Source organism: Apis florea, unplaced genomic scaffold, assembly GCF_048593485.1.
Source record: "Apis florea isolate Af1SG1 unplaced genomic scaffold, ASM4859348v1 contig_3170_pilon, whole genome shotgun sequence".
Taxonomy (NCBI): Eukaryota; Metazoa; Arthropoda; class Insecta; order Hymenoptera; family Apidae; genus Apis; species Apis florea.
In genome coordinates, this window is record NW_028256714.1 from 566,708 (window position 1) to 594,433 (window position 27,726).

At 42.1% G+C, this 27,726-nt stretch overlaps 1 protein-coding gene across 3 annotated transcripts in view; it reads right to left on the reverse strand.

Annotated features, from left to right (window-relative positions):
* Ets65A (DNA-binding protein D-ETS-3) overlaps positions 1–27,726 on the reverse strand; it is a 48,508-nt gene that overhangs the window by 15,139 nt on the left and 5,643 nt on the right. For all 3 annotated transcript variants that reach the window (XM_086909934.1, XM_086909933.1, XM_086909935.1), the window contains exon 3: positions 6,018–6,077. In XM_086909934.1, coding sequence (XP_086766060.1) covers positions 6,018–6,077 — 60 coding nt within the window. The remainder of the gene's footprint in view (positions 1–6,017; positions 6,078–27,726) is intronic.

The following is a 27,726-nucleotide window of genomic DNA, read 5'->3' on the forward strand; positions in this document are numbered from 1 at the left end:
TTTTTTATCAGGAGAGAGGTTAATTATTTATACGGTGTGTGTGTGTGTGTGTGTGTGTGTGTGGCTTATCGTATATCGTTCGATGGGGAATTAAGAATCGGCAGATTTGAGAAATTTAACGTATTTGGATATGTTTTTTGATACAGTTATGGATACTCTTCTTTCTGGGTTGTACTGTATAGCGTGAATGTTATACAAGAGTCTATTCCACTTTCTATGATATCGAGATCAATTTCTTCTAATTTGATTGTAAGTAAATAATCGAAATAATTTGTATATCAAGTAAATTGAAATAACGAGAAATTATTTTTATACTTCCATTTTCTAGCGAAGCTTAAAAAAGTTATTTACCTGAATTAACTTAATTACACAGCATAGTTTCATATGACTATTACTATTATTTAATAAGAGTTTTTATTTTCTATCAAAATGGTGTACCAAAGTTACACCATTTTGATTCTCAATATTTACAGATCAACTTATTATTCGTTTTATTTCTTCTAATTTGAACACGAAATAATGAGAAATTATTTTTATACAGCGTATAAAAGCTTCCATTTTCTATCGATTAGACTTACACTTTGCTCTTATAACGTGAATAAGAAGAGGCAGGAATTATTTAAGATCTGCTTCGATCGAACATTATTCGATCGAACGCTTTAGCGATCTACTTAATAAAAGAAGAACTTCCATTTTCCACGAATACCAAAGTGACACCATTTTGATTCTCATTCAATGTCTAAACTAAAATCTAGAGATCAATTTAATCGTTTCTTCTAATTTCTAATTCGATTAACGTTTATCGAAATATAATAACAATAAGAAATTATTTTGAAATTGTTCCCTTTATTCGTTTCATTTTTTTCAATTCGACCGAGAAGGGAACAATCGAAGACTTCGAAGAAAGACCTCGAAGAATCGCGCGATTGAGACGCGATTTAATCGTCGTTTCTCCTCCCCCCTCCCTCTCCCCGCCTCCCCCCAAAGAGACGACGACAACGACGACGAAAACAGCTTCCACCTTTTTTCCACCTGTCAACCTGTTAACTATTTTCTCGCCCGTTCGTGCGTGTGGCAAATACGTTTTTTGTTCATCAAGATAAACAGCTGTGGCAAATCCCGTTTCCAAACGACGTGTTACGCGGAGCGAAATTAATCGTTTCCTAATTATCGCATAGCGTGAACGCGACACACCCGAAGAAAAAGGGATTGTTGTCGAGCTGGGTGATCTTAACGGCGGCGAGGAGGGATTTCCTTCTGCATGAAATCCCGATATCAGCTTATCGAGCGGGGTTCAATTAATGCCAACACGAACAACGGCTGTTCACACGCCTCTCCAACGTCTCTTTTTTCCACGAACCTAGGAAATTGTTCGATAAATTTCACAGATTGCGCGCATTTTTCTTTTCTCTCTCTCTCTCTCTTTCTTTCTCTCTTTGTTTCTTTGGAAATGTTGTGTACACGCTTGTTATCGTAAATATTTTTTTTTAGTAGGTAATTTTAAACCGCGAGACACGAGACGCGCGTATACGTCTTTATACGAGTTTCGAGTAGCAGCACGACCAGCGATTGTTGTTGGGCAAATTTTACTTGGACGAGGTGCTTCGATAATTTTTTCGCTTTCGACACAATGATCGGAAATAAGCGTGATGTTGTGCGAAAAGCGAAAATTCGAGCATTTTAACGAGTAATTATTTAATTTCGTTCGAAATTTTTAGCCAGTTCTTCGATTGTGCACGGATAGATGAAAAAGAAAAAATAGATAGAAAATTCGAGGGAGAATGAAAAGAAAAATTGATTAACATTCGTCAACAATCAAGTTACGCTTCGCGATACACGCACAGAATCGAAAGAATTTTCAAATCTTTCTTCCACTTTTCCAATTACATTAAACTCCACCATCCACCATTTAAATAACTAAAATTCCCGCAATACAAGAATGAAAATACGAAATCCGAGCAGCAACAACAGCTTTTTATCGTCTTGGAACTTCCTCTCTCCCCTTTTAATCTTTTGACATCGCAGACTTTGAGACACAAGAAAGGCGAAATTTTGGAATAGGAATGCATTTTTGTTAAAAAAAAACCACATTGCAATAATCAAAAAACTGAATTTCACAACATCAAAACAATATTATTCATTTCTTCGTACTCTTAACCTAACTCGCTACTATAAACATTAAAAATTTAATATTAATCTAATAAAGTGCGACATATAATTCGAAACAATGGATAAGTACGTAATCCAACATCACATTTTTCTCGCATTCGTAATGCGTCTTCACTTCTTTTGTCACATTCTCGACACACTGCACATTTGCGTTTTTCCGAATTTTCAAGACGCGTATAGGCGCGCCTTCCGTGTCAGAAAGCCAAACTACGTCGAGGCGCCTTTAGGTCTCGGCGACCACGAGATGTGATAGCGCCTATATGCGTTTTCGGTGTTCACAAACGCAAAATTTCCAAGCGCCTTCCGCGTCAGAAAGGCAAATCGCGTCGAGCTCCTTTATTCTCGGTCTCGGCGACCACGAGATGGGATAAAGCGCTCTCGATGTTCACAAACGCAAAATTTCCAGCGCCCATACGCTTATATCCCCCACGGTAGCCTACAGGTTAAACGGTTAACGGATTCTTTTTCAAACGCCCGTTCCTCCTTAGAAGAGGAGGGCGCCACAGAGCGGTGTACGGGTGTCGAGGCGGCGTTGATAGTCACGGCATACGTGATCGGGCGCGTGAGCGTGCTGCCAAGGCACGCGCCGCGCCAGAATACGTAATTATCATAGAGGGTGGAGAGGTTAGGGTCTGCTGGCCCCCGTGCATCGACGTACAACTGCACGCGTGTGCAGGAGGGTTGGTTCGTCGACTTGGCTCGGGTCAGGAAGTCACGCGAGCCGCCCACACGCTCGTGGAAACAGGGAGCAGTACTTTTTTATTGTTCTACCAGTTGTCTTAGAGTCGCTTTTCCCGGCCAGTGAGCAGTAGACCCGTTGAAAACTGGGGGGAGTGGAGAGGTCGATATCCATCCAGGCTGGGACGGACCACTGACCGTTCCTTTCTTCGAGGTTTTTACGGATTTTTCTTAAGAGGAATTTCCTTTTCGGGGGATGCAGCTTTTCGAGAAAGAATTTATCGTTTGTGATCCAAAATTTTTTTTTTTCTTTAATAATTGAATTTCTTTTTTAGTTACGATATAACTCTTTTGAAAATCATATATATATATATATATGTAAAATTTAAGTATTAAAACATACGATTATAATATAGAAAAGAAGAAAAAGAATTATAATATAAATATAAATTGCGTGTAAGTATGGATGAATTTTTTGAATAAAATCGAATTATATCATTCGATTATCGTTTCTCAAAAAAGAAAAGAAAGAAACTTTTCCTCCGTTTTTTTAAATAAAATAAAAATTCGCAGGAATTTTTCCTTTTACACGAACTAGTTCTAGTTCGTCAGTTCTGGAAATAGCAAAGGATAAAGAAAATCCCGTCCCCCTTTAAAAATCGTTGAAACTTTAAGAAGAAGAAAAAAAGATTGCGATCCACCTATGCTCAAAAGGAAGAGAAATAAACAATTTAAAATCGTTCCAAATAATCGTTATCGAACAGATCCGCCAATTCCTTGGCAAGAAATCGCGTGAACATGCCGCGCACCTTGCTTCCATCGATAACACGGCCGTACACGCGTAATCCACCGCGAGTTTCGGGCAGATCGCGAGCACGCGATCAAACGTTAATACCCTTATTCCGAATTATCGCCTCGACTCGAATTGCATTTCGAACTTCATTCGTTCCTGAATCTTTCGCCCAGAGGTTCGTCTCGATGGTAATAGTTTCATCCAAGAGAATTAATTTGCGAGTCATCGAGGACAGAAGATTCATTTCGATATTGTTAACTGTTTTAAAATTTCGAAAGAGAGTGAATTTATAATTTGGCCTACGAGAATTTCAAGAATTTTATCGAAGAAGGCGAATTACTAATTTGGCTTACGAATAATGGGGCGGACACGCGTGTCGTCGCTTAATTTCTGGTCGGAGGATGGCTTCTACACCCTCTCGCGTTGCCCGATGCGTGAAACCGAGTCAAAGAGAGACGATGGAGAATTTGATGGAGACATTGATGGAAGTTGTGCTAGGAACGATGACTTGGAATTTAAAAATCTCCAACTCGTCCGATTGAAGTGAAAGATAAAAAGCATGCATTTAAATTAATTAAGTGTAATCGAGTGAGTTCTCGATCCAACGAATCGGAACGCTTTTTCTTTTATCAAAGAATACAACGATTGAAGAGAACGCAGGCATTTAGAAAAGAAAACGGAGAAACGAAAAATGGAAAAATTGGAAGGAGGGAGGAACACGGCTGTTTGTCCTTCAATTTTCAGTTCGAAAATGGTGTGTCCCCGCATGGCGTGCGATCCGCACGTGCGAACGAAACCATCAATTCCCTCTTTGATAACTGATCCATGGTGATTGCAATCTAACGAGGCGTCGAAACCACAAGCCGTTTACATCAAACCACCCCCGGGCCAAACCTTCGTGAAACGGATTGCGCCACCGCGTTCCAACTAATATACCAAACTAATGAAAATCTCGCTGCTATTATTAACAGCGCGAAAACCGCTCCTTCCCCCCCTCCCACGGATATCGCTTTCGTAGCAAATATCGACGGTAATCCGTCGTCGTCGACCGGCCATGCTAGCCGGTCGAATTTATAGCCTTCTCCTTTCTTCTTCCTTCTCAACCGATTCGTTAAATTATCGACAAATTATGATGGAAAAAATACCTTTCCATTACTTCCATTTTTCCAAAATATAAAGAGAGAAAAAGGTTCTCAACTTTACAAAATACCAAAACAAGACACATCGAAAACAGACACGTTTACTCTTCTATAGACTTTAATTGGTGTAACACTAATCCCTCTTCTTCCATCATTCCAACTATTCAAAGTTTTACATCTAATACAACTATGTAATAAACCTAACCAAATCACAACCGCTCTCGAGCATCCTCCCAAAAACCAACAAACCACACCTCCCCTCACTTTTAGATAAAACGCCTCCTCCTCCCCATCCCTCCCCCAGAGTTTCTCTCGCCGAAAGCGAGGAGAGTAGTCAAAGCGTTAATTCGCCCTTTGCCAGGTGGTCCATGGCGTTGTAACCTGGCCAGCCACCCAGCCAACCGTCCAGAGAGACCCGTTTATAACAAGGTGGCCGCGGGCAACCGGTGCTCCTCTGATCTCCGCGAGATGATTGTGCCACCGCCGTCCAACGGCAGGGTGGGGCGCCTCCCCTCGACCGTTTCTACACAGCCCCCAGGCCTCGTCCTCCCTCCCTCTGTGTGTCGACGACAAAGGGGCCGCGGTTCAACGCGCCACAAAGCGCCGGGACGCCCACCCACACACCCTGCCTGTCCCTCGCTTACCATGGACACGTATATATATATGTACGTAGTTGCACGTGTGTATACGTATATATATATATATATATAGAGAGAGAGAGAGTTGTAGATTCGTATACAAAGGCGCGGGAACGAGGCGAGAGAGTCGCGACGCGTGAACTTGCACCCAGCGGCGCCTAGGAGGCACCCTTTGGCCTCTGTTATATATGTGTGTAGCCGAATCGAGGAGAAGGAAAATGTGAGGAGAGAGGGAGAGAAATCGTGGTAGCACCGATAAGAGGAGGAGGAGGAGGAGGAGGAGATCGATTCGCCGCGACGACGACGACTTCTTCTTCTCTCGTCGCGGTTCCTAAGGATGGAATTATCTTGGTGTTTCTTTTTGCTCTTCCTCCCTTTGTTCCTTCCCCCTCCCCTTTCGTTTTCGTGAAAGTGGTTGTTGTCTTTTTTTTTTTTTTCGAGAGGGAAAAAAAAAGTTTGGAGAATCTTGAATCTACGCGAGTTAATTGAATAAGAAAAGTTTAAGAAAGATCGGCGGATCAAATCCTTCTTCCAAGATTTTATATTGTCATCCGCATACGAGAGGTGTTAATCGAAACAGTAACAAGAGAAGAAACTCACCCTGTCCAGGAGCCGGCGACGTGGCGTGGCTCCAGCCTCCTTTGTACGAGCTGCTGGCATCTGTGAACAGGCAAAAAGAGAGGCGGTGAATAAATAATAATCTTGGATAAATCGAGGGGTATTCGTATTCGAAATTCGTGTTCGTGTCTCGAACGATAACAATTCGAGATGATATTTCGAAGGAAGGAAATCGTCTGGAAATCGATCGAGGTTTAAAAATGAAACCTCGTTTCGCGCTTCGTGATCCCTGACAAGAGATTGCACAATTTTTTCTTTCTTTTTCTTTTTTTTTTTTTGGGTCACTTGGGTTGTTAGAAGAGACGTGTGCAATTGCAAGGTAATCAGTTCTGCGAATCGCTGGTGGCAGTAAAATAATAATCTGATCGCTGGTTTCGAGCGGGTTTTTTTCCTTCTTTTTCGTTGAAAAACGATTCCTTAGGAAAAATCTTTACGACCCTTTAACGACGTTACGCCTCCCTCGTCGAGTACAGGTTGAGAAGTGTGCACGATTCACGAACGATTCGTCGATTATGATTAAAGACTCGCTCTCGAGTTCGAGTCGTGGGATATAATAACAGTGTTGGCGAAAGTTTCAGTTTCGATCTTTATATATGAATAAAATGAGGGAAGATTTGGAATTCTTTTCCGACGGCGAGGGATGAAAATAGACAAATTGTCGGATAACGGAATAATTCATTTTTTTAGATCTAGATATTATTTGGTGGAAGCGAATGGAGAGATTCGTGGAAAATTTCTCGAGCTTGAAATATACCAAAATACTAAGATCTCGATCGTTTTCTCTTGTAAAAAGAAAATTCATATATCTCAATGTACTCCACTCACAGGTGAAAGAATTCATATTCAAAATCTTCGTAAATAGAAAATAAATCATCGGATAATTTAGATCACTTTTTAAAATTAATAAAAAGTCAAAGGAGATTCAAAGATTTCTCGAACTTAATATATTTCAAAACGATTTGGATCGCTTTTCTTAGGAAAAGAAAATTTATCTCGATGTATTGGCAAGCGAAACAATTTTTTTTCTCATTTCGATATTCAAAACCTTCGAATTATCGAATAACTCACTACTTCAAGCTTAAAATAAACAAAAATTCAAGAGTGGGGATTCAAGAGATTTCTCAAACTTAAAATCATTTTCCTTATAAAAAGAAAATTCATCCAATTCTTTTCCATCTTCAAAACCTTCAAAAACGGATAAAATTACCGAATAACTCATAACACTACTTCAAACTTAAAAACAAGCAAAAAACTCATGCAGATTTATTAATATTATTCCATTGTTCCAAAACTTTCAAATCACTTTTCCCGCAAAAAGATCCATCCATCCTTCCCTTCATCGCTCACCATTGAAAACGGACTTTCCCCCCCCCCCCCCGCCCCAACATTCGAGATTCGAGTTCAACTACTGTTCAACTCTACATATTTATCCATAATATTTGCGGACGCGGCGATGACGACGATGACGTATCGGTTTCACGTGGCGTCTCGCGTTCACGAAAAATCTGGATTTTGTTCCGCCCTGTGTTCTCGAGCGCCGCCGGTCTGTTTGCAGACAGATATATTTTCATTTGGCAGTTATTGGCACGAGGGCGGCCCCCGCGTGTGTACACACGCGGGCCACTACGTCATGCCGCTCGCAGAAAGTCCGTGTTTCCGTGCAAACAGCCGACCTTTTCGTCTTTACTGCCCCTCTCCCCCCTCCCTCCCCCCGCCCTTCATTCGATCTCGAGCCCACGATCCATTAACGGGGAGAGGGGGGAGGGGGGGAGAGAGAGAGGGGAAAGGCCTCGAATTTCACGTTCACGGAAACTCGAGCGTGATCATCATCGAGCGTGATCGCTAACGCCCGAATTATCGTACTTTTCGTAGGCTCGAATCGCTTCCGTCGCCGGTGTTGAACGTTGAAACTCGTGCAAGAATGTAATCGAGTGGAGAAAGTTTTCTTCTTTTTCTTTTCTCCTCCTCCGATGGGGATAGTGAAATTTTGCAAAAAGGTGGCGACGAGTCGAGAGAGAGGGAGGGAGGGAGAGAGAGATCGTTTCGTCACGTGGCCGATTATAATCGTTTCTTTAAGAAGTTTGTGCCTAGGTAAATTTTTAAAGTTAAAGTGTTTGTACGAATGTTAGAACTGTTTGTACAACTGTTTGTACAATCAACTCGTACTGTAATTTGCTAAAATTTCATATCCCATATGCGTCGTGAAAAAATAAATCGGAAAATCAACAAGTAACGCAGAATCGTCGTATTCGTTTCGATCGAACGAGACGCGACGACATCGGACAACGCAGCAAACGTATATCGTACGTATACCTACAGAGGATAAAGAAGAGGAACGCTTATACATTCACGTTGATATATATATACAAAAGAAAAAAAAAAGAGAGAGACGAAGGAAATAGCATAAGGCGACTTTATATAGAATGGAAATGGTTCGATCACCGTGGTCCGTCGCATCGCGGCCGAAACGAGGAAACCGAGGCGCGTTCGAACGAAATGAATTGGCGGCGTACCGGCGAACAGCATGGATAGATTGGTGAACGCCGTGGTGCGTGGCAATTCCGCGGCGGTGGTCCCGCTGCTCTTGAGGTCGAGCATCGCTTGTCCCGTGTGCCAGCGGCCGCTGGATACGGCGGCCCTTTCCACGGGATATACCTTCACCCTTCTCCTATATCCCCCGAATCGATCACGGCACTGCGAACGTCCAGACCGCTTCTGTTAACCACGTCGACGGCCAACCGTCGAAACGACTGGTCATAATCCAGGCCGATGATGGACGCCGGGCCGAGAACGAAATATACAATCCGTTAACCGACCGACCGACCGACCGTCCGTCCGACGATCTTTCTTCCCCGCGGCGTTCAACAAGCGTGGCTGTCCACGTCGCCGCCGTCTACCTTCCCCGTGGCGAGAATCACGTCACAGTGGCGATGATGTTGCGCGTGGAACGATCGTTCGAATATACGATACGTAACGGTCGTATGCGCGACAAAGGCGCCGATCATCTTTGCGACCCGCTCCGAGCGACACTGCTCCTCTCTGCCCGTCCACCGACCGGTTCCACTCCCGGGCGGGGGGGGGGGGACAGGGGATAATCGTGTCTCCGCCCTCCGCGAACCCTTGGCCCACGGTGGACGGTGGCCTCGTGCACGGGGGTTGTTGGTTCGTCGACGCGGCCGAGTGGGCGGAGTTTGTCGGCCGACTTACACCCTCGTGGACGGCGAAAGGGGCGTACGAGCGCCTGCGCACGAGGGGTCCAAGGGATCGAAGGAAGGAAAGCGTTGGAAGGAAGAGGAGGAGGAGGAGGGACGAGAAGGTGGGAGGGGTTCTCGATGGCAGCAGGTTGCTAGGTGGCCGGGCACGAACGTACCGGACCTCCTGCACTTACCGACCGGCGTTGTCGACGACGTAGTTTGCCCCGGTAACGACGTGCCACCGGTTCCCTTCCGGAACAAACCCTCTGTGGTAACGGTGCCCGTTTACAGAGTGAATGGTCAGGGAATTTTGGCAGTAATGGGCCAAGGTGTTTCCATTATTCTTCGCCCTTCGGACCTTCTCTCTTTATCGCTCTTGTCTTTCTCCTTCCCTGCCTTCTATCTACCACCACCACCACCACCCCATCTTTTCTCCCCTTTCTTTCTCCCTTTCTATCCGATCTCTCGTGATTTCCTCGACCACCACTACTCACGTTCTTCAACCACCACTCCCACATATTTCTTCTCCTCTTCCTTCTTTTCGTCGATTTTTCTTCTTCCCGTTGTCCTCTCGTTATGAAACGTAGCATATTATGAAAACATAATATCGAAAATAATTGGTAGAGCGTAGAGAGACGAACGGCGAGCAGCGTTTTAATTCGTGTTGGAAAACACATTGCGGCCGATGCACACGACGATCGATGGACCGAGCGCAGATTTCCCTCGTCGAATGGAGGGGAAAGGGGGAAAGAGAGAGAGAGAGAGAGAGAGATAGAGAGATTATCGTCGATATTTTCGACTGCAAATTATAATAATTATACCGTGGGCGAGAAGGGGATATAATCCCCGTGCGTGAAAACGTTACGCGATGACCCCGTTTATTATTTAAACGCGATTTGCATTCCGTTGCAATTATCCCCCGCCACACACACACACACACAGCCCGGGCAACGTTTATTTCCATAAAATCTGGCCCGCGACGCGAGAACATGAGGTCGTCCTTAATTAATTGATTATTTAACCGCAATTATTATCCCGGACAAAGAAAGTTTACGATGTTCGAGTACACGCTCTCGAAACATGTTTGCGCGATCCCGACACGCTATTTTATTATTCATTCACCGGGGAGGGAGGGGGGCGGGTGTGTGTGTGTGTGTGTGTGTGCGTGCGATCGCGGGATGGAAAATGGAAATAATTATCGGAATTCTGGTCGAATTATCGGAAACCGACTACGTTCTATTTATTACACTCTCATTTAAAATCATTTAACAACGAAATTCGAAATTTTGTTTTCTCCTTTCGAGAACGGAGACGTGTAAAAGAAGGAAAAAAGGGAAAGAGGCAACGAAACACGATCGATTCTGGGGGGAGTATCTCGCGGAACGCAGAGGAGGAGAGGGGAGGGTGGAAGGGAGAGGATGAAGTTGAAAGTGGTCACGATGCGTGCGTGGCCGCGTCGATGGTTCTCGTTTGACCGCTTATGTCGGTGATTCACGCCACCAGGAGATATCCCGGCAAGAATATCTCGTTCGAGGATCATTCTTAACGTCGTTTCTCGAGCTGCTAACCAGCTCGATGATATTTTTTTTTTTAATTTTAATTTTAATTTTTAATTTTCCATCCGAACGAAGCGAGGAATGGTGAGGAGGGAAATTTAATGGTCGAATCAAGTTGCTTCGCGAATAATCGTTGCGAAATTCGAGCGTTTTGATTATTCGAACTTTATTCGAAATTTTTACCCACAGGTCGCTTCTTCCACAGACAGATGAAAAAAAATTCGAGGCTTCGTTTCAGGGAAATTTTTCACGGAGAGGAAAAACTTGAAAAATTCGTAGCGCGCCTTCAACCGACGATTTAAATGGTTGTTTAAACCAAGATTTAACTCGAGATTTTTAAACGGGTTATATATAACACTATTCTGGTTTCGATGGAAAACGTCTCAACGTTTGTTATTAAGTTGCTCGAGAATACGATTTAATTATAATCGATTCGATAATTCAAGGTTGGTCGGGGGAGAAAGAAAATTGGTCACTGGTTCAGATGTTAGATAAGCATAGAGGAATCGGAGGGAGGATGTAATTTTACTCCTTTAATCTTTTATCTCGAGCCCTTTCTTTCTTTCTTTTTTTTTTTTCGTGCAAGGGCTCCCCCAAGAAACGACGTCGATGCGATCGTCGAAGACCGAAGAAAGTGGCCGAGGCAGAATCGACAGCTCCCATTAAAGCGTTTATAACCGTGGTTCACGCTATCGGGAGGACCCTCGGCCACCCCGATCGCGATAAATATTTTTCGAGCTGATTTCTCTTCAAAAAATGAAAACGCGAGATTCGATTTAAAGTTTGCTCGATACCATCGAGAAACGTTTAAGATCCGTCAAACAGCGCGAGTAAATATTATCTTTTGATTGCTTCTCTTTCATCAAAAAAGTTCGATCGAATTTTTTCAATTCTTTATTATATGAAAATTTAACTTTTATTATTGGATTTCGACTCGTCCGAAATATCGTTCTCGAGACGCTCAGGAGTGGGTTTTAAAAAGATTTCTTTGGGTTTGGGGAAAAACGACTTGCAATTGGATGGAAAGAATCGAGGTCGGATTTCTATTATCGAAGTTTGATTTCGATCATTTTGTCGAAAGTAAACGTTCGATTGAAAACGTTTCGATTCCGTTATAATTTAATTTTTACTCGTTTGTTCTCTCATTATTCGTAGATGCGAATAAAACTCTTTTTCCCCAAATACTAATAAATATAATCACCCTTCTTATCCGAAGCACCCTTCGTGAGACGGTCAGGGGCGTTGTTGGACGAAGGCTGAAAAGTGGCCAGCGAAACTACACAGCTCCCATTCACAGAATGAAACCGCTACAATTCGACAAATTTCAAATCTTAACAATTTACGAGCTTCCCTTCGATTTAAAATAAAAAATTCCACGTTTATCCATTCCACGTGCTGTGCACACTGGTGGAAACAAGTCTCACTCGTATTTTTGCTAATAAAACTTTCTTATTTCTCATAATAGCCTAATTACAATTTGTAACGATGATTTACAAATGTAATTTCGTATTCGAGTTAGTTGAGATAATAATTGTATATACGTATATAAGCTAGATAGATTTTTGAAAATATTTCACAGCTTCCTTCCTAGTAATTTTTGATTTCGAACATTCATCTAGTAGTGCGTAGTATGTACAAACTTTCTGTCATCCTCCTTCGATAAACCTCTCCACTTATTAACCTAACTTCCTAATAAACGAAAATAATTGTTCAAATATTCATATAATATATAATAATATATACAAACTTTATTTTATCATCCTTCAATAAACCTCTCCACTTATTAACCTAACTTCCTAAGGAGTTAAATGAAAATAATTGTTCAAATATCCATATAGTGTATAATATGTGCAAACTTTATTTCATCCTCCTTCAATAAACCTCTCCACTTATTAACCTAGCTTCCTAATAAATGAAAATAATTTTTCAAATATCCATATAGTGTATAGTAATATATACAAAGTTTATTTCATCCTTCAATAATTCTTCACTTATTAACCTAACTTCCTAATAAATGAAAATAATTTTTCAAATATTCATATAGTATGTAACAATATATACAAACTTTATTTCATCCTTTTTCAATAAACTTCTCCACTTATTAACCTAACTTCCTAATAAATGAAAATAATTTTTCAAATATCCATATAGTGTATAATAATATATACAAAGTTTATTTCATCCTTCAATAATTCTCCACTTATTAACCTAACTTCCTAATAAATGAAAATAATTGTTCAAATATCCATATAGTGTATAATATGTGCAAACTTTATTTCATCCTCCTTCAATAAACCTCTCCACTTATTAACCTAACTTCCTAATAAATGAAAATAATTTTTCAAATATTCATATAGTATATAGCAATATATACAAACTTTATTTCATCCTTTTTCAATAAACCTCTCCACTTATTAACCTAACTTCCTAATAAATGAAAATAATTTTTCAAATATCCATATAGTGTATAATAATATATACAAAGTTTATTTCATCCTTCAATAATTCTCCACTTATTAACCTAACTTCCTAATAAATGAAAATAATTTTTCAAATATCCATATAGTATATAATATGTGCAAACTTTATTTCATCCTCCTTCAATAAACCTCTCCACTTATTAACCTAACTTCCTAAGGAGTTAAATGAAAATAATTGTTCAAATATCCATATAGTGTATAATATGTGCAAACTTTATTTCATCCTCCTTCAATAAACCTCTCCACTTATTAACCTAGCTTCCTAATAAATAAAAATAATTTTTCAAATATTCATATAATATATAGTAATATGTACAAACTTTATTTCATCCTCCTTCAATAATTCTCCACTTATTAACCTAACTTCCTAATAAATGAAAATAATTTTTCAAATATCCATATAATGTATAGTAATATATACAAACTTTATTTCATCCTCCTTCAATAAACCTCTCTACTTATTAACCTAACTTCCTAAGGAGTTAAATGAAAATAATTGTTCAAATATCCATATAGTGTATAATATGTGCAAACTTTATTTCATCCTCCTTCAATAAACCTCTCCACTTATTAACCTAACTTCCTAATAAACGAAAATAATTTTTCAAATATAGCGTATATAATAATACGTAGAAACCTCGTTTCATCCTCCTTGAACAAACTCCTATAAACCTTCCATCTATCCATCTTCTACTCTGATCAACAACAACGACGACGACAACATTTAACTCGAACTGGAATTACTTACTCTCTCGCTTACTCTCCTCGGAGAGGGGGTAAGTAAGCCCGGGGAGAAGGGCACGCGCGCGGCACGCGACCGCGCGCGGCCGGCGGCGCATTTAACGCGCGATCGCTCTCGAGTGTCCGCGTGCCGGGTGTTTCGAAGGGTGTTCGAAGGGGGCTCCCCCTCCTCCACTGCACGGATACCTTGGTCGCGGATGTCGAGGATGTGGAGGTTCCTCGATCCACGGGGGGGGAGGTCGATTTTAGGCCTCGTACGGTTCACGATTTATCGCTGTGGAGGGGGATGGATCGCGAGAGAGAGAGAGAGATTTATACGGTTATCTAAAAAAAAATGGAAAGGAACTAACTGGTACACGAGAAGAATATTTCGAACTATCTTTGCGTGTTGAAAATAAAATTATCGTTTCGGAAACGGTTATTATTCGACGTGTAAATAAACGGCTCCGTTTCTAAATATAAGAAACAAGTACATACATACATATATATATATATCCGAGGTGGCCGTCATAAATGACTCACCCCACACGTCCGCCGTAACTCTGCCTCTCCAAGGATTTGTATCAAAATCGCGGAACGTGCTAATATATTCATTATTCAAATCCAACTCCGTCGTTGTCGTCGTAGTCGAGGGGTGGTCAATAGACGCCAGACACGCCAACCAACCTCCCTCCCATTTTGACTCCTTGATCACTCGCTTGGTTCGCTAGAACCGAAAACGCGCCACAATTTCTCTTACGCGATTACGGAAACACTCGAATCAACTTCACCTTTCTTCCTTCACTCGGATCAAGACACGATGGATAGCTAGCTTGGAGAACGATCATGGATATACAACCGTAGAGAAAGATTGTTGAGAGAAAGAGAAAGGGAGAGAGAGAGAGAGGAGAAGCGATTTTGCCCGCGTGCATTATCTTGAGATACGCGAGGCGCTGCTTGGGTATCGGCGGTGTAGGGCGACGAGTATCATTGTGTCGCATGAAACATGACAGGGCCCCGGCTATTGTAGGCTACGAGGCGAAGGGAAACGGAACGACGAGGGAGCAGCCAGTTTACTCCCCCTCCCTCCCGCGTTTCCGTCCGCGCGTAACCGACCCCTCCTCCTTGCGCACACCCTTTTCGCTCCCCCCTCGTTCTCTCTCTCTCTCTCTCTCTCTCTACGTCTCGGTAACACGATAAGAAGCGTGTCAGTTTTGTTGCGTTTGCGGATGGAGAGGGAGGAAGGTTTTCGGGAGAAGGTTTCGTTTAAGCGCGAGATGAGAGATATACACGCGCGTGTGTGCGTGTGGAGAGATATAATTCCTCGCATTCAATTTGTACAATATGCCGAATCCGATGCGGCGGATAGCCGCAAACAACGAGAATCGACCCAAGCATCGAATGCTTCGTTTCTTAGATAAGAAGTTCGGAAATTGGGTGGTTTTTCTCTTTTCTTTTTATCGAAAGTATCCTTTTCTTCTCGTGGTTACATTACTTCTCTTTCTTTGGAATGTGATTATACAGGCTTTGGACCGTCACATGTCGTTGTTCTTATCGAATTGATATCCGAGGTTGTTGTATTGTAATGTAAGAAAGAAAGAAGGGAAGGAAGGAAGAAGGAATTCGATGATTTCAAGAAAGTAAAATATTCAGAGGAATTAATTTGTGCATTTCCTACATTTTTAACGTTAGTTTATATATATCTAAGATAGCTTCGAATTCTCGGTGAATGACGGATAAACGTTCCTTTTTGTCGAAGAGAGAGAAGGGAGGGGAGAGTCCGAATTTATGAAACCTTTTATGGAGTATCTTTGCATAGCATTTTAAAGTCCGATGCGGCATGTTTACCGACCTGCACCCGGCACCGGCACAAAGCCGACCGTTTGCGTTTAGAGATGCCCGATCCAATCCCTCTCGCATAAATTGACCCACTTCCCCACCACTCTTCCATTCGCGAATTTCTTGCGAAAAATTAAGAAAAACCGAGTGTTCGAATTATTTCTACTTTATATCTATCGTATAAACCAACGATGGGCAAAATTTAACCAAGTTATTTACTTCCACGATAGGACAATAATCGACAAACAAGTGGCGAAACGTTGTACGAACATTCGAATTATCCCCATTTCTCTGCGTACCTTAAAACGACGGGCAAAATTTATCGTTCGAAACATACGATTTTACATTTTCTCCGTGTAAAACGATGGGCAAAATTTAACGAAGTTCGATGATAATAATACATATGATAATAATCGCCAAATAACTGCGGAAACGTTAAATACGAATATTCGAATTATCCCTATTCTACATTTCTCTGTAGAAACCAATTTTAGAAACAAAATTTAACGAAATTTACTTGCACGGTTTATCGTTCGAAACATATCGTAATTAAATAATTAAATAATTAAATAATTGTCAAAAAACGTTATACGAATTATTCGAATTATCCCTATTTCTCCGTGTAACCTTAAAACGAACTTTTACCTCCACGGTTAAACGTACGATAATAATCGCGAAACAACCGTCGAAAACCGAGTTAACACGATATATATATATAATTGACCCGAATAAACGTCGATTCGATAACAAATAATAAACGACTCGAATTTTTTGTTTAACTTGGTCACTTTTTCAAACAGGATCCGTGTAAACGCGATATCCCTTTAAAGCGACGAAACGAAAGGAGAGCGAAGGGAAGGGAAGGGAAGAAAAGGGAGGAGAAACGAGGTTTCCTCCGGAACGATCGGGATTCCGCGCTCGATTCGTTCGGGATCGTCGAGCGCGAGAGAGAGAGAGAGAGAGAGCGGTATCCGTGAAGAGGTCGAGTAGGAGTTGTAGGAGCAAAGGCCATTAATTACGTCACGGAAGAGCGCAGACGTTGGTTCAAACAAAGGACTCGGGCCGCTTTCCACGCAACCACCTCCTCCTCCTCTCTCCATGTCGAACTTACCAATGCCAACCATCGTGCACGCCTCGTATATCCAGCCTAATTACGCCGGATTTGCATATCTCCAGTGGCGCTGGACCGAGCAACTCTTCGCCCCCTTTGTCCCTGCCAACGCCGCTTCCGCTCTCCCCCTCTCGAATTTCCCTTTTTCTCGAAACGAAAGCGAATAACCGGCACGCGCGTACGATTCGTTGAAAAATCTCGAGAGAAATTCGACAATAGCAGGCTAGCTTAATTAAAAGCTAGATTAAGCTCGAGAACCCGTGTTTTTCGAATCCCTTCTCTCTCTCTCTCTCTCTCTCGGGTAGATGGAAAAAGCGCAAATTGAAATGCGCAAAATAATAGGAAAGAGACTAAAGGGAGAACGGGAAGACAGAAGGTCGGCATCTTCTCTATCCGGATATTCTCGCGCTTCGACGAGTCTGCTCTAGAAAGCGGAAGGATGCGAGGCGAGTCCCATAATACAAAGCGAGCGCGACAGGGAAGAGGAGAGAGGAGAAAGAGAGAGGGTGAAAAGACGATAGGAGAGCAGAGGCATCCGCGCGCTCATTTCCGTTTCGTCGAGGGGGACGAAAAGGGGGCGCTAACTCGCGAGATATTAATTCCGTGTTAGCGCTAGGAGGGTTGCGAAAACTACGCTGGCGTCTCCCCATCCCTCCTCCTCTCCTCTCTCCTCTCCTCCTCCTCCTTTCCCCCGCTGCGTGGACGTAGCAGCCACCACCCCCCGCTTCCGGCGCAACCTTCCCTCCTCCTCCCCCTGGACGGCGGGAGGCGTTACAAATCAGAGATTAGCCATAGTTAACTCGACTTGCGCAGTCAAACAGTTAATCAATAAACGATTATTTACATCGTGTGCCCGCAGCCGACTTCCACGTTTCGCGCGCTCCTTCCTCCTTCCAAGGGATGGATACCCCCTGCGAGGTTATACGTAGAAATCGGTTGAGAGGAGCGAACGTTTCGAGAAGAGGTTCGGTTAATAAATGTAAGAGATTGGAGGAAATAATAAGTAGAGAGCGGAAGCGTTGGCTGGAAGTGGGATAAAGGGTGTGTACACGGGGTGGGTAGAAATTACCACTATCGATCCGGTGCATACGGCCGATCAGCGTTTCGTATCACCATCTAAATGACATATATATATATATATATATATAGGTATATAAGCGTGTGTATATACTCGTCGCAGATTTTACATTCAATCTCCATTTCGACGCTCGAATACTCGTTATCTGTGACCCGTAAAACGAGCCCTCGAGCCGAACCTGCGACGACGTCGTCGTGTGCATCGATCACGCGTATCGCATACGCGGCCACTCTCTCCACAATTTCTCCCCACGATCTTTATTATTAACGAGGAGCGCCAATTTTTCAATCAAAAAATACCTCGATCGATCTTCTCGTTCCCACTCGAGATCAAAGAAATGAAATTCAAAATCAGACTCCGATTCTTTCTATCCGATCAAGTTAATACAAGAAATTTGGAGGAAGGAGCTTTATTTTATTCTCCGCTCGAAATTCGATGAAAGATCGATCGTTGGAGGATATCGAAGGATGCGATCGAGGATGCGTTAGAGGGCGAGCGGTGGTGGCCGAGAGAGGAGGCATAGGTGACGGTAACAAACGAGGATGAGTGAGTGGGCAGAGGCAGTGGTCGGGGGAGGGGGGTGGAGGTGGCTGGATGACTGGCGGCGGAAGCGTCGTCATGGCGACGCATCGATCAGCCACCGCGACGCGGAATCGAGTCGAGCCGAGGCCACATCGCACGCTGCCGGCCGACGCGCCGCGTCGCCACGCTTCGATACGCTCGGCCCACGCATCCTCGAAACGCGTGCCAACGTTTATCATCATCGATCGTCTATGGATCTCTTTTTCCTTTCTTTCTTTTTCGATCGAAAAAAAAACTCATCCGCTTTCTCGTCGCTCGTTTAAAACCCTTCTCCCCCAAAGTTCAAGGGCGAAAAAAATCTTTCCAAGGCTCCTTTCAGAGACTGTATTAACTTGATTAGATCGATGGAAAGAATCAAAGTTCAGATTGTGAATTCTGATTTCGATCATTTTGTCGTAATAACGTCGTTTCTCCGCTAATTCTCGATCGAATTTTCAATTCTTTATATAATTATATTAATATAAATCTTTATTATATTAAATGTAAGCGTTCTCCAAACATAAGCAACGTTTTTAAAAACTCTTTTTTCCCAATATTAATAAATACAATCACTCTTCTCATCCAAAACACCCTTCCTCGGACATTCAGGGATGGATGTTAAGAAAAACCATTTCTCTTTATGATATTTCTTCTGCAAATTTTACGAAAATCTACCGATATTCGATCATTTCGTCGACCAATTCTTTCGTCAAAAGTAAACGCTCGATCGAATTTTCAATTCCATATATGTACGTAAACCTTCGCGTAAACCTTCTCTTCGAAAATATCGATACTTGAACTCCTCCTTCATTAATTTCATCGTGCCGAGATTAATGAAATCGGGGAGAATCGATCGGGAGGAGCGGAAGTAAAAAAATTCTCACGCGTGCCGATCGTCCAACAAACCTACTTCCCCCCCCGGGGATGAAAGAGCCGAAAGGGATAGCCTTCGACGAGGCTGCTCGACCAAGTTCAAACAAGAACACCTGATTCGGTGCGATCACGCGATCTAGGTCCCTCTCTCTTGGAAAAGGTGTGCGGGGCTCGACTGCCACAGTTCACCAGGTTCCGGTGGCCAGCCAACGCGTTACGTCGAGGCGGGTGTCGGTGGTCGATCGATCCCCGAGAAAGAGAGAGAGAGAGAAGCAACCGTGGTGGTGGTGGTGGTCGTCGTCGTCGTCGTCGTCGTTCCAACCCGCCTTTCCCTGGCCTTCCACCAGTTCCGAGCTTGGACTGAATACCGCTGATTGTCCTCCGCTTTCTCGCTCTATCGCCCTCTTTTTCCTTTCCTTCTTCGCGCCACGTCCCCCCTCTCTCTCTCTCTCTGTCCGCGCCACGTTGGAAAGCTCCACTCGTAACCACCCTCCTCCTCCACACTCCACTCCACCCGAAACCCACCCCGTAGCACCCTATCCTCGACGGTGCCGTGCTACTCCTACCCACTCCACGATAATGATGGCAATCAGACCCTCAGAAAGGATTTCAGGAAATTCTCTCGCCTTTTTGTCGGCAGCCGGGGCGGAGGCGGACGCCACAAACACCGGTCGTAGTCGTCGTCCCTTCCCTCGGTTATGTCGCTTCTCGAACGACGATTCCACGCATTTCGCACGATCGTTCGTCTCCTCTCTTCTCGCCGCGATTATAAACGCGCGTATCGTTGCATTTATGGATGGGATCGAGATCTCGACACGTTTCTTTCTTCTTCTTCTTCTTCTTCTTTCCACGCTCGGCCTAGTTTCTCCTCTGTGGGTCGGTGGGGAAAAAAGATTTTTCTCCCATCTTTTTTTCGACGCGGTTGCTCTCTTTCGGAGGAGTAGCCCCTTCCAGCCCCCCTCCTCCTTGCTTTTTAGCTTCTGCTTAGATCATCCAGACTTCTCTCCCTCCCCTTCTGTTCACTGACCAGAGAGAAAGTTTCGCGTTCCGTCTTTTTTCTTCCCCGATTTTTATCGAGTAATTTGTTGCCTCTTAAAGAATGTATATAAATAACGCGAAAGTGTAACGTGTAAGATACATAGGAAAGATTAAAATTGTATTTATGTATGAAAATATACGAATATTGAATGATCGAAACGAGTATACGTGTAATAAACAATGATATAAACGCATTATCGTGATACGAGATAGAATTAAAATTGATCCGTAAATAATAGTGGATTGAAGAATCAGTTGGGGTAGAAAAATGGGGTAGAAAGTTATCTCTTAATACGTAAGGAATCTGTGAAGAAAGAAAACTTGTCGATAATTCGATGTAACGATTTAAATTGGAATCTCACCTATTGAGAACGCGGCCGAATATTTAAAAAATGGGTTCAAAATGTACAATTATCGCTCCATCGGGACAAATTTGAAAAAGTGTAAGAAAAATGAATTTCGTCCGCTGCCTCGACTCGAAGAAAATTCCATCCTCCCCGGGTATATAAATAATATTCGTACAGTTGAAGGTATAATAAAACGCAACGATAATTAGTTGCACCCCGGGGAGACGAGAGAGATTAATAGGCTCGTCTCCGAGGAGTCGCGGCGAGTTCTTCAGACCCGTGAACTGTTAACGCGTTAATTTTCGCGAAAACAACGAAGGCGACCCTCCGCAACACCAGGGAGGAAAAAAAGAAAAAGAAAGAAAGAAGCGTACGTTTCCTCTCCCATTGTGGAACCGTTTAAACCGAACCGTCGACTTCTCCTCTCACGATCTCCGATTTCCTTCTTTCCAATTCGTTTACACCGAATTTTCGATAATTCGACGATATTAATTTGAAAATCTTCCAACAAATCCACGAATATAAATTGTCGGAGGAGGCACAATGTGGCACAATAGCGATCTGATCGATCATAATATCTATCATGGACAAATTATTCAACGCGATTAGGAACGTGTGTCGTTTATCGAGGAGAAAGAGGGAGGGTGGGCGCACCACCCCCGTCGGCGATGATTCTGCGAAAGCGGCACCCCGAGGAAAGTGGCGAGGCAGAAGGGAGGGGGGCGGAAAGTCATTAGCCGGTTAATCATGCGTTATCGTGTGTGCTTAATGTTCCGTCGATGAAGAAGGAGCGAGCGGGGGAGTGAGCAAAAAAAGAAAAAAAAAAAAAAAAAAGGGGAGGCAGCCCCCTTTTCGGCCTTCCTCTCGCTCCCAGTCAATATTGTCCGCGCGCAACGCAGCGTGAGCAACAGATCAACCCTCGTCTTTCCTTTTGTTTAAGAGTTTTTAGAAGAAAAGAAGGAGGTAAGAGGGCAGCGACTGCCATAAGGACCGTCGCAAGGTGATCGCGAAAAGAATGATTTTGAAAAGAATCGATCGTTTCATGTGACTCTTAGTATTTAGCGTCGAATGATTGTGGTTATTTATATTGTATATATATGTATATATACATATATGTAACATCTCTTAATGAAAATCGATGTGTCACATATATGCGCATATTCTACAGGAACGAAATTGTTTAACTCAAAGGCAACGTCTATACAACGCGATAAAATTGTGTGAATTTTTTTAATGAAGAAGGAGATTGTGAGTTGTTTAAATGTTATACGAGTAATGTTTTAATAATGATTTGATTTAAAAGTAAAATTAGAATTTTTACGTTTAATCTTATCGCGTTTGGATTTAATATTGTTGCGAAATATCATTTTAATTTTCATTTTCATTTCGATGATCGGTTTCGGCGAGTTTGAATTTAAAAATGTTTGAAAGAATAGTGGTTAAAGTTTCGTTCGATTACATGTAGTATATACACGCAGCAATACGGTTGGTCTTATAGATTCGGTAGGCGAGTATCGAGACATCTGTCGTGGTGTGAGACGACTAAAATAAAGGAAGATTTCGGAAGACAGTGCCATCTGTCAGAAGATCCTCCAAATTTAGGGATAGCTAGTCACTGACCGTCGGTCTTGGTATTGATCCCAACTACTTGGAGAGAAATGCCGGAACGCTAAAAACACTCCCGTGAACTAAATTTAATTTTCCTTCCTAACCGATCATCGCTAACAACTTTCTTCCACTTTATCGAAACGAGATAACAATTTCTTGCGTTGAAAAATCTTATCATCACTTATTTCGTGAAAACATTTAAACGAAGTCAATCGTGAAACAATCGATTGTTCCACAAGAGATTGTCCAACAGATTTTCTATATATTCATATCAATAATTTTTAAAAGACAAGATTCCTTTAACCGCGTATATTCCGATATACCGAGAATTTCACCTCTTCTTTTAACAACTAAACTTTCCTTAACGAATTCTCTACGTAAAAAAAAAAAAAATGTAGCAAGAAGAATAAAACATCGGAGGATAGATGGAATAAAAAAGAAGGTGTCCAAAAAAAGTAGTCGAGTCACGTGGACTGTCGGCTTTTTCTCTTCGCGCCATCCCTCTCTCGCGTCCAATCCTTAACCGCCACTTCTTTTTTTCCACCCGTACAGCCCGTCTCGTCGTTCGTGGTGGCGAGTTAGCGGCTTAACGAGGTTATTTCACGATGTCGAGCGGCCGGGCCATAGGTCGCGCGAGGATGAATAATGATTCGCAGGGTCGGGCAAAACTGACTGCGCCACGTACGATCGTTGCATAAGCGGCAAGTTATATTGGCCACGTGTAAAACCCCCCTTACATCGTGGAAACCTTACAGAGATATATGATTCGAGGAAATTCGGTCGATGCTGACCCATGGTCGCGTGCCGATCGAAAGAACCGCTTTGCTATTGCGCAAATACAAATTTTTCAACATTTTCTTCTTCACTCTTTTTTTTTTTATTACACTTTTTAAGAATAAAAAGTTTTTATTATCAAAAAAAACTCTGTATATTTCGATCTCCTCAATTTTTTTTCTTACTTGGAAGGAATTTGAAAAAAAAACCAGACGTACGAAATTTAGAACGAAAAATTCCCAAAAAAATAAAAGAAATCGGAAGAAGAGAAGAAGAAAGATTCGATTTCTTTTCCTTTCCGTTCCTGCTTGGAATAATTCATGGAACGAAACCAAACGCGGGACGAAAAATTCGAGGAATAAAAGGAAGAATCGGAGAGAAGAAACGTTTGGAAGAAAGTTGGGAGAATTGTTGGGAAGGGAGGAAGGAGAAAGAGGAAGATGGCGATAATGGGGAACGATAGGTCTGATGACGGGTGAATAAAGAAGCGCGGGAGAGAGAGAGAGAGAGAGAGCAGAAGATGTAGCAGGAAGATAAAGGGCGGCTGCCCTTCTTCGATCCCGCGTCGCGCTCTTTGTTGCAAAGCGCAATAATTGCGCGGGAGGGTGGCGCGTTTCGAGCCGCAGGGGGGCGAGGCGGCGGCAGCACGCGCCGGAAACGGAACCGAGAGTCGTGTGTCCCCGCCGTTCCCGGCCGGAACTATCATGATTAGTCACGGGGCCTGCAATGAGCCGTGCCGAGAACAGAAAGACACCCTTCGATCCTGGAAACAGAACTCGAATCGATCCTCTTCTCTTCCTCTTTTCTTCCTCCTTTCTTCCAACGTGTATACTTTCCAAAAATATTTTTCATTTCATTTATTTCATATTTTTCCACGCGAAGAGATCCCATTTTTCTTCTCCTTTCTTCCAACGTATATATATTTTTTTTCCAAAAATATTTTTCATTTCATTTATTTCATATTTTTCGACGCGAAGAGTCGACTCCCGTTCCTTTCCTTCTCCTTTCAATGTATATATATATATATATATATATATATTTTTCAAAAAATAATTTTCACTCGTTTCATTTTTTATATTTTTCGACGAGACTCGCTCGATCGAAAGGATTTGGAGAATCGGATCGGCGCATTTCGAAAATCGATCCGTTTAAAATGTTTAAAATATTAGGCGTGGAGGATCCGTGGCGGGGAGGAAAAGGTTCGTCGTCCCCGAATTTCTTTAATGTATTCTTTCCATTTTTTAGAGGGCAAGACAGTTACGATTGCCGCTGAACCTTAGTCACCCCTGGGGGGTGGTGGGAACGAGGGTGGGAACCAGTCGCAGTTGCCGGTGCCGGAAGCGAAGGGGCGCGCGAAGGATGAAGGGCAAAAGGGATCGGGGGGGGAGGGAGGGGGGGGGGCCTGCCTTCGAGGTCTGCTCGAGACCCCGTAACCCCCCTCCCCCCTCCCCCCTCCCCCCGGGGTTAACCGATACCGGCAATTATCAACGCGTCTTGGTCACCGTTCGTCCTCCCTTTCCCCCTGGGATGAACCTTTCTACGATGAATTATCTTATCTTATCCACGAATGATTAATCGAATACCTTTATCTTCGACTTTGTTCCATTCATATTAGGAAATATTAACCCTTTTCGATATTTTTTTTTCTCTCTCTCTCTCTCGACTTTGTTCCAGTGATATTAGGAAATATTAACCCTTTTCGATATTTTTTTCTCTCTCCCTCTTTCGAGGAATGATCTAAATCGATTACGCGAATAATTTAATTCGATTCGATATCAACAGCGTCTTGGCCTTTCTCCCTGGGATGAATCATCTTATGTCGAATGATTAATCGAATATTTTTATCTTTGTTTTTATTCCAGTGATATTATAACCTCTTTCGATCTCTCTCTCTCTCTCTCTCTCTCTCTTTCGTAGAACGAAGTTGGTTGTATCTAAATCGAATTACGCGATATATAATAATTTAATTCTCGAATCGAGGAAATTGACTTGGTCAATTTGAAACGCCTATTTTTCTCGCCCGTGTTTCTCTTTCTACTTGCCTACTATTCTATTTGCCACCGATCCAGAACGACCATCTTTTAAATCTCGATGCATTGGAATCCAGAGGATTCTAACGTATCGATGCGACGTAAACAATTTTTAATACGTGACAGGTTAATTACAATTTGTAACGAGAGTTCAATTCGATAAGCGTAATTTCGTGTTCAAGTTAGTCAATTCGATCACGTACGTAATAATCTAGGCAAATTATAGATATAAGTTTCGAAAATATTTCCTCCACTTTGTAAATAAAATAAAATAATTCCGAATGTCAAAGTCATATCTCCTCTACCACTCCAAACTTTCTTCTTCTTCTTCGTGAAACAGTAATATCTGTGATACGTAAAAGATAAGGGGAATTTTTAGACGGTTCATCATCGAGAGGGGGACGAAGCTGTTCCACTTTTTCACCTCGCGTCGGTTGTCACAATGCGACCGGTGCATCCTACATCCTGCCTTTCACGGCCCGCGAAATTGATTGCAGAGGGCGGTCTTTTATGTCGCGTCGTTTGCCTCGCGAGGTGGCCCATTCCGTGCAATTAGGCAGACGAGAGAGGTAACATTACCACCGCGTCGAGCGCGTAGGCGTTTTCCGGCCGAGGGTGTCGTACACCCAAAGTGTCAAGCCCGATACTTTTCTCCGCTTTAATTGCCCGATACCAAACGCTCGTCCTCTTTTCGTCATCGAGGGGGGAGGGGGATAATAACAGGAGGAGAAAAATCGTGGTATATTTCTATTTTCGTCTCGTGGAATTTTTAAAAAATTTCTTTTTTGCTAGAATAAAATTTCTTCTACTTTTCTCCGCTTTAATTGCTCGTTCTTTCTTTTTTATCATTGTTTTGATAATAATACGAAGAAAAATCGTGGTATATTTCTATTTTCGTTTCGTGAAATTTTGAGGAATAGAATATTATCCGTACAAATCGCGATAGATTTCTATTTTCGTCTCGTGGAATTTTTAAAAAATTTCTTTTTTTGGTGGAATAAAATTTCTTCTACTTTTCTCCGCTTTAATTGCTCGTTCTTTTTTTTATCATTGTGGATAATAATACGAAGAAAAATCGTGGTATATTTCTATTTTCGTTTCGTGAAATTTTGAGGAATAGAATATTATCCGTACAAATCGCGATAGATTTCTATTTTCGTTTCGTAGAATTTTTAAAAAATTTTTTTTTTTTTTTGATAGAATAAAAATTCTTCTACTTTTCTCCAATTTAATTGCTCGTTCTTTTTTTATCATGAATAATGGAACACGAGGAGAAAAATCGTGATATATTTCTATTTTCGTTTCGTGAAATTTTGAGGAATAGAATATTATCCGTACAAATCGCGATAGATTTCTATTTTCGTCTCGTGGAATTTTTAAAAAATTTTGCTAGAATAAAATTTCTTCTACTTTTCTCCGCTTGAATTGCTCGTTCTCCTTTTATCATCGTGGAGGATAATAACACGAGGAGAAAAATCGTGATATATTTCGTTTGGAATTTTGAAAAAAATTTTCTTTTTTGGCAGAATAGAATTTCTTCCACTTTTCTCTCCAATGAGAAAAATCGTAAAATATATACTTTTTATTTCCGTTTCCTGTAATTTTGGAGGATAACAATACGAGAATTTTTTTTTTTGGCATAATAGATATTTCTTCTAAAAAAAATAATTTGATGATTTCATCGGTGAAGATTCGAAATTAAATAATTTCGACAATTTCTAAATTAATTTCAATCAACGGACGGGATTAAAATTTAAAAGTTATTAAACGATTCAAGTTTTAAGCGCGATCGAACAAGTCCTGGCGCGAGAGCGTTAAAAGGGTTCTGCCAACCACGCCGCAAACAACACGTTGTCGGCATGCGCGTCACCTCATTTTGTCAAACATCAATTACCAGGGCAAACAAGGCGGGATGGGATGCTCGACCGGCGAACGTTAAATACATGCACCCGCCCTCGGCCGCGCTGACACAATATCCGACATTTAATGGACCGATCCCGTGTGCCAAACCGATTCCTCCTCGATTAAATATCTAGAAAATCGACTCGATACTCGACTTGAATAATTCAAACAATTCCATTTCCTTCCTCAATTCCATTCAAAACTCCACGATTCTGAGAATCCAAGAGAAAGAAAGAAATTTTCCTAACCTCCTAAAATTCTTTCTCGTTTAATTCGTTTAATTAACGACACGATCGTTCGAAGACGATAAATTAAAATTTTACATGCATCGAAGAATTTTCATCTGCCACGAGATAATTTCGAGATCGAAAAATTTCTTTTTCTTCTCATCCCTCCCTCCTCTTCTCCGCTAACCGTAGAGAAAAGCCGGTAAATTTTCACGAAGAGACAGAAAGGGAGAGGGGAGGGCTACATTTTCACCGAGGGATTTCCCCTTTTGTCAGAGAGAACTCCGTGCAGAGTTATGGCCAGGTACAACCAACCTACGCATATATACACGTATACACACGTTCCTCCATCA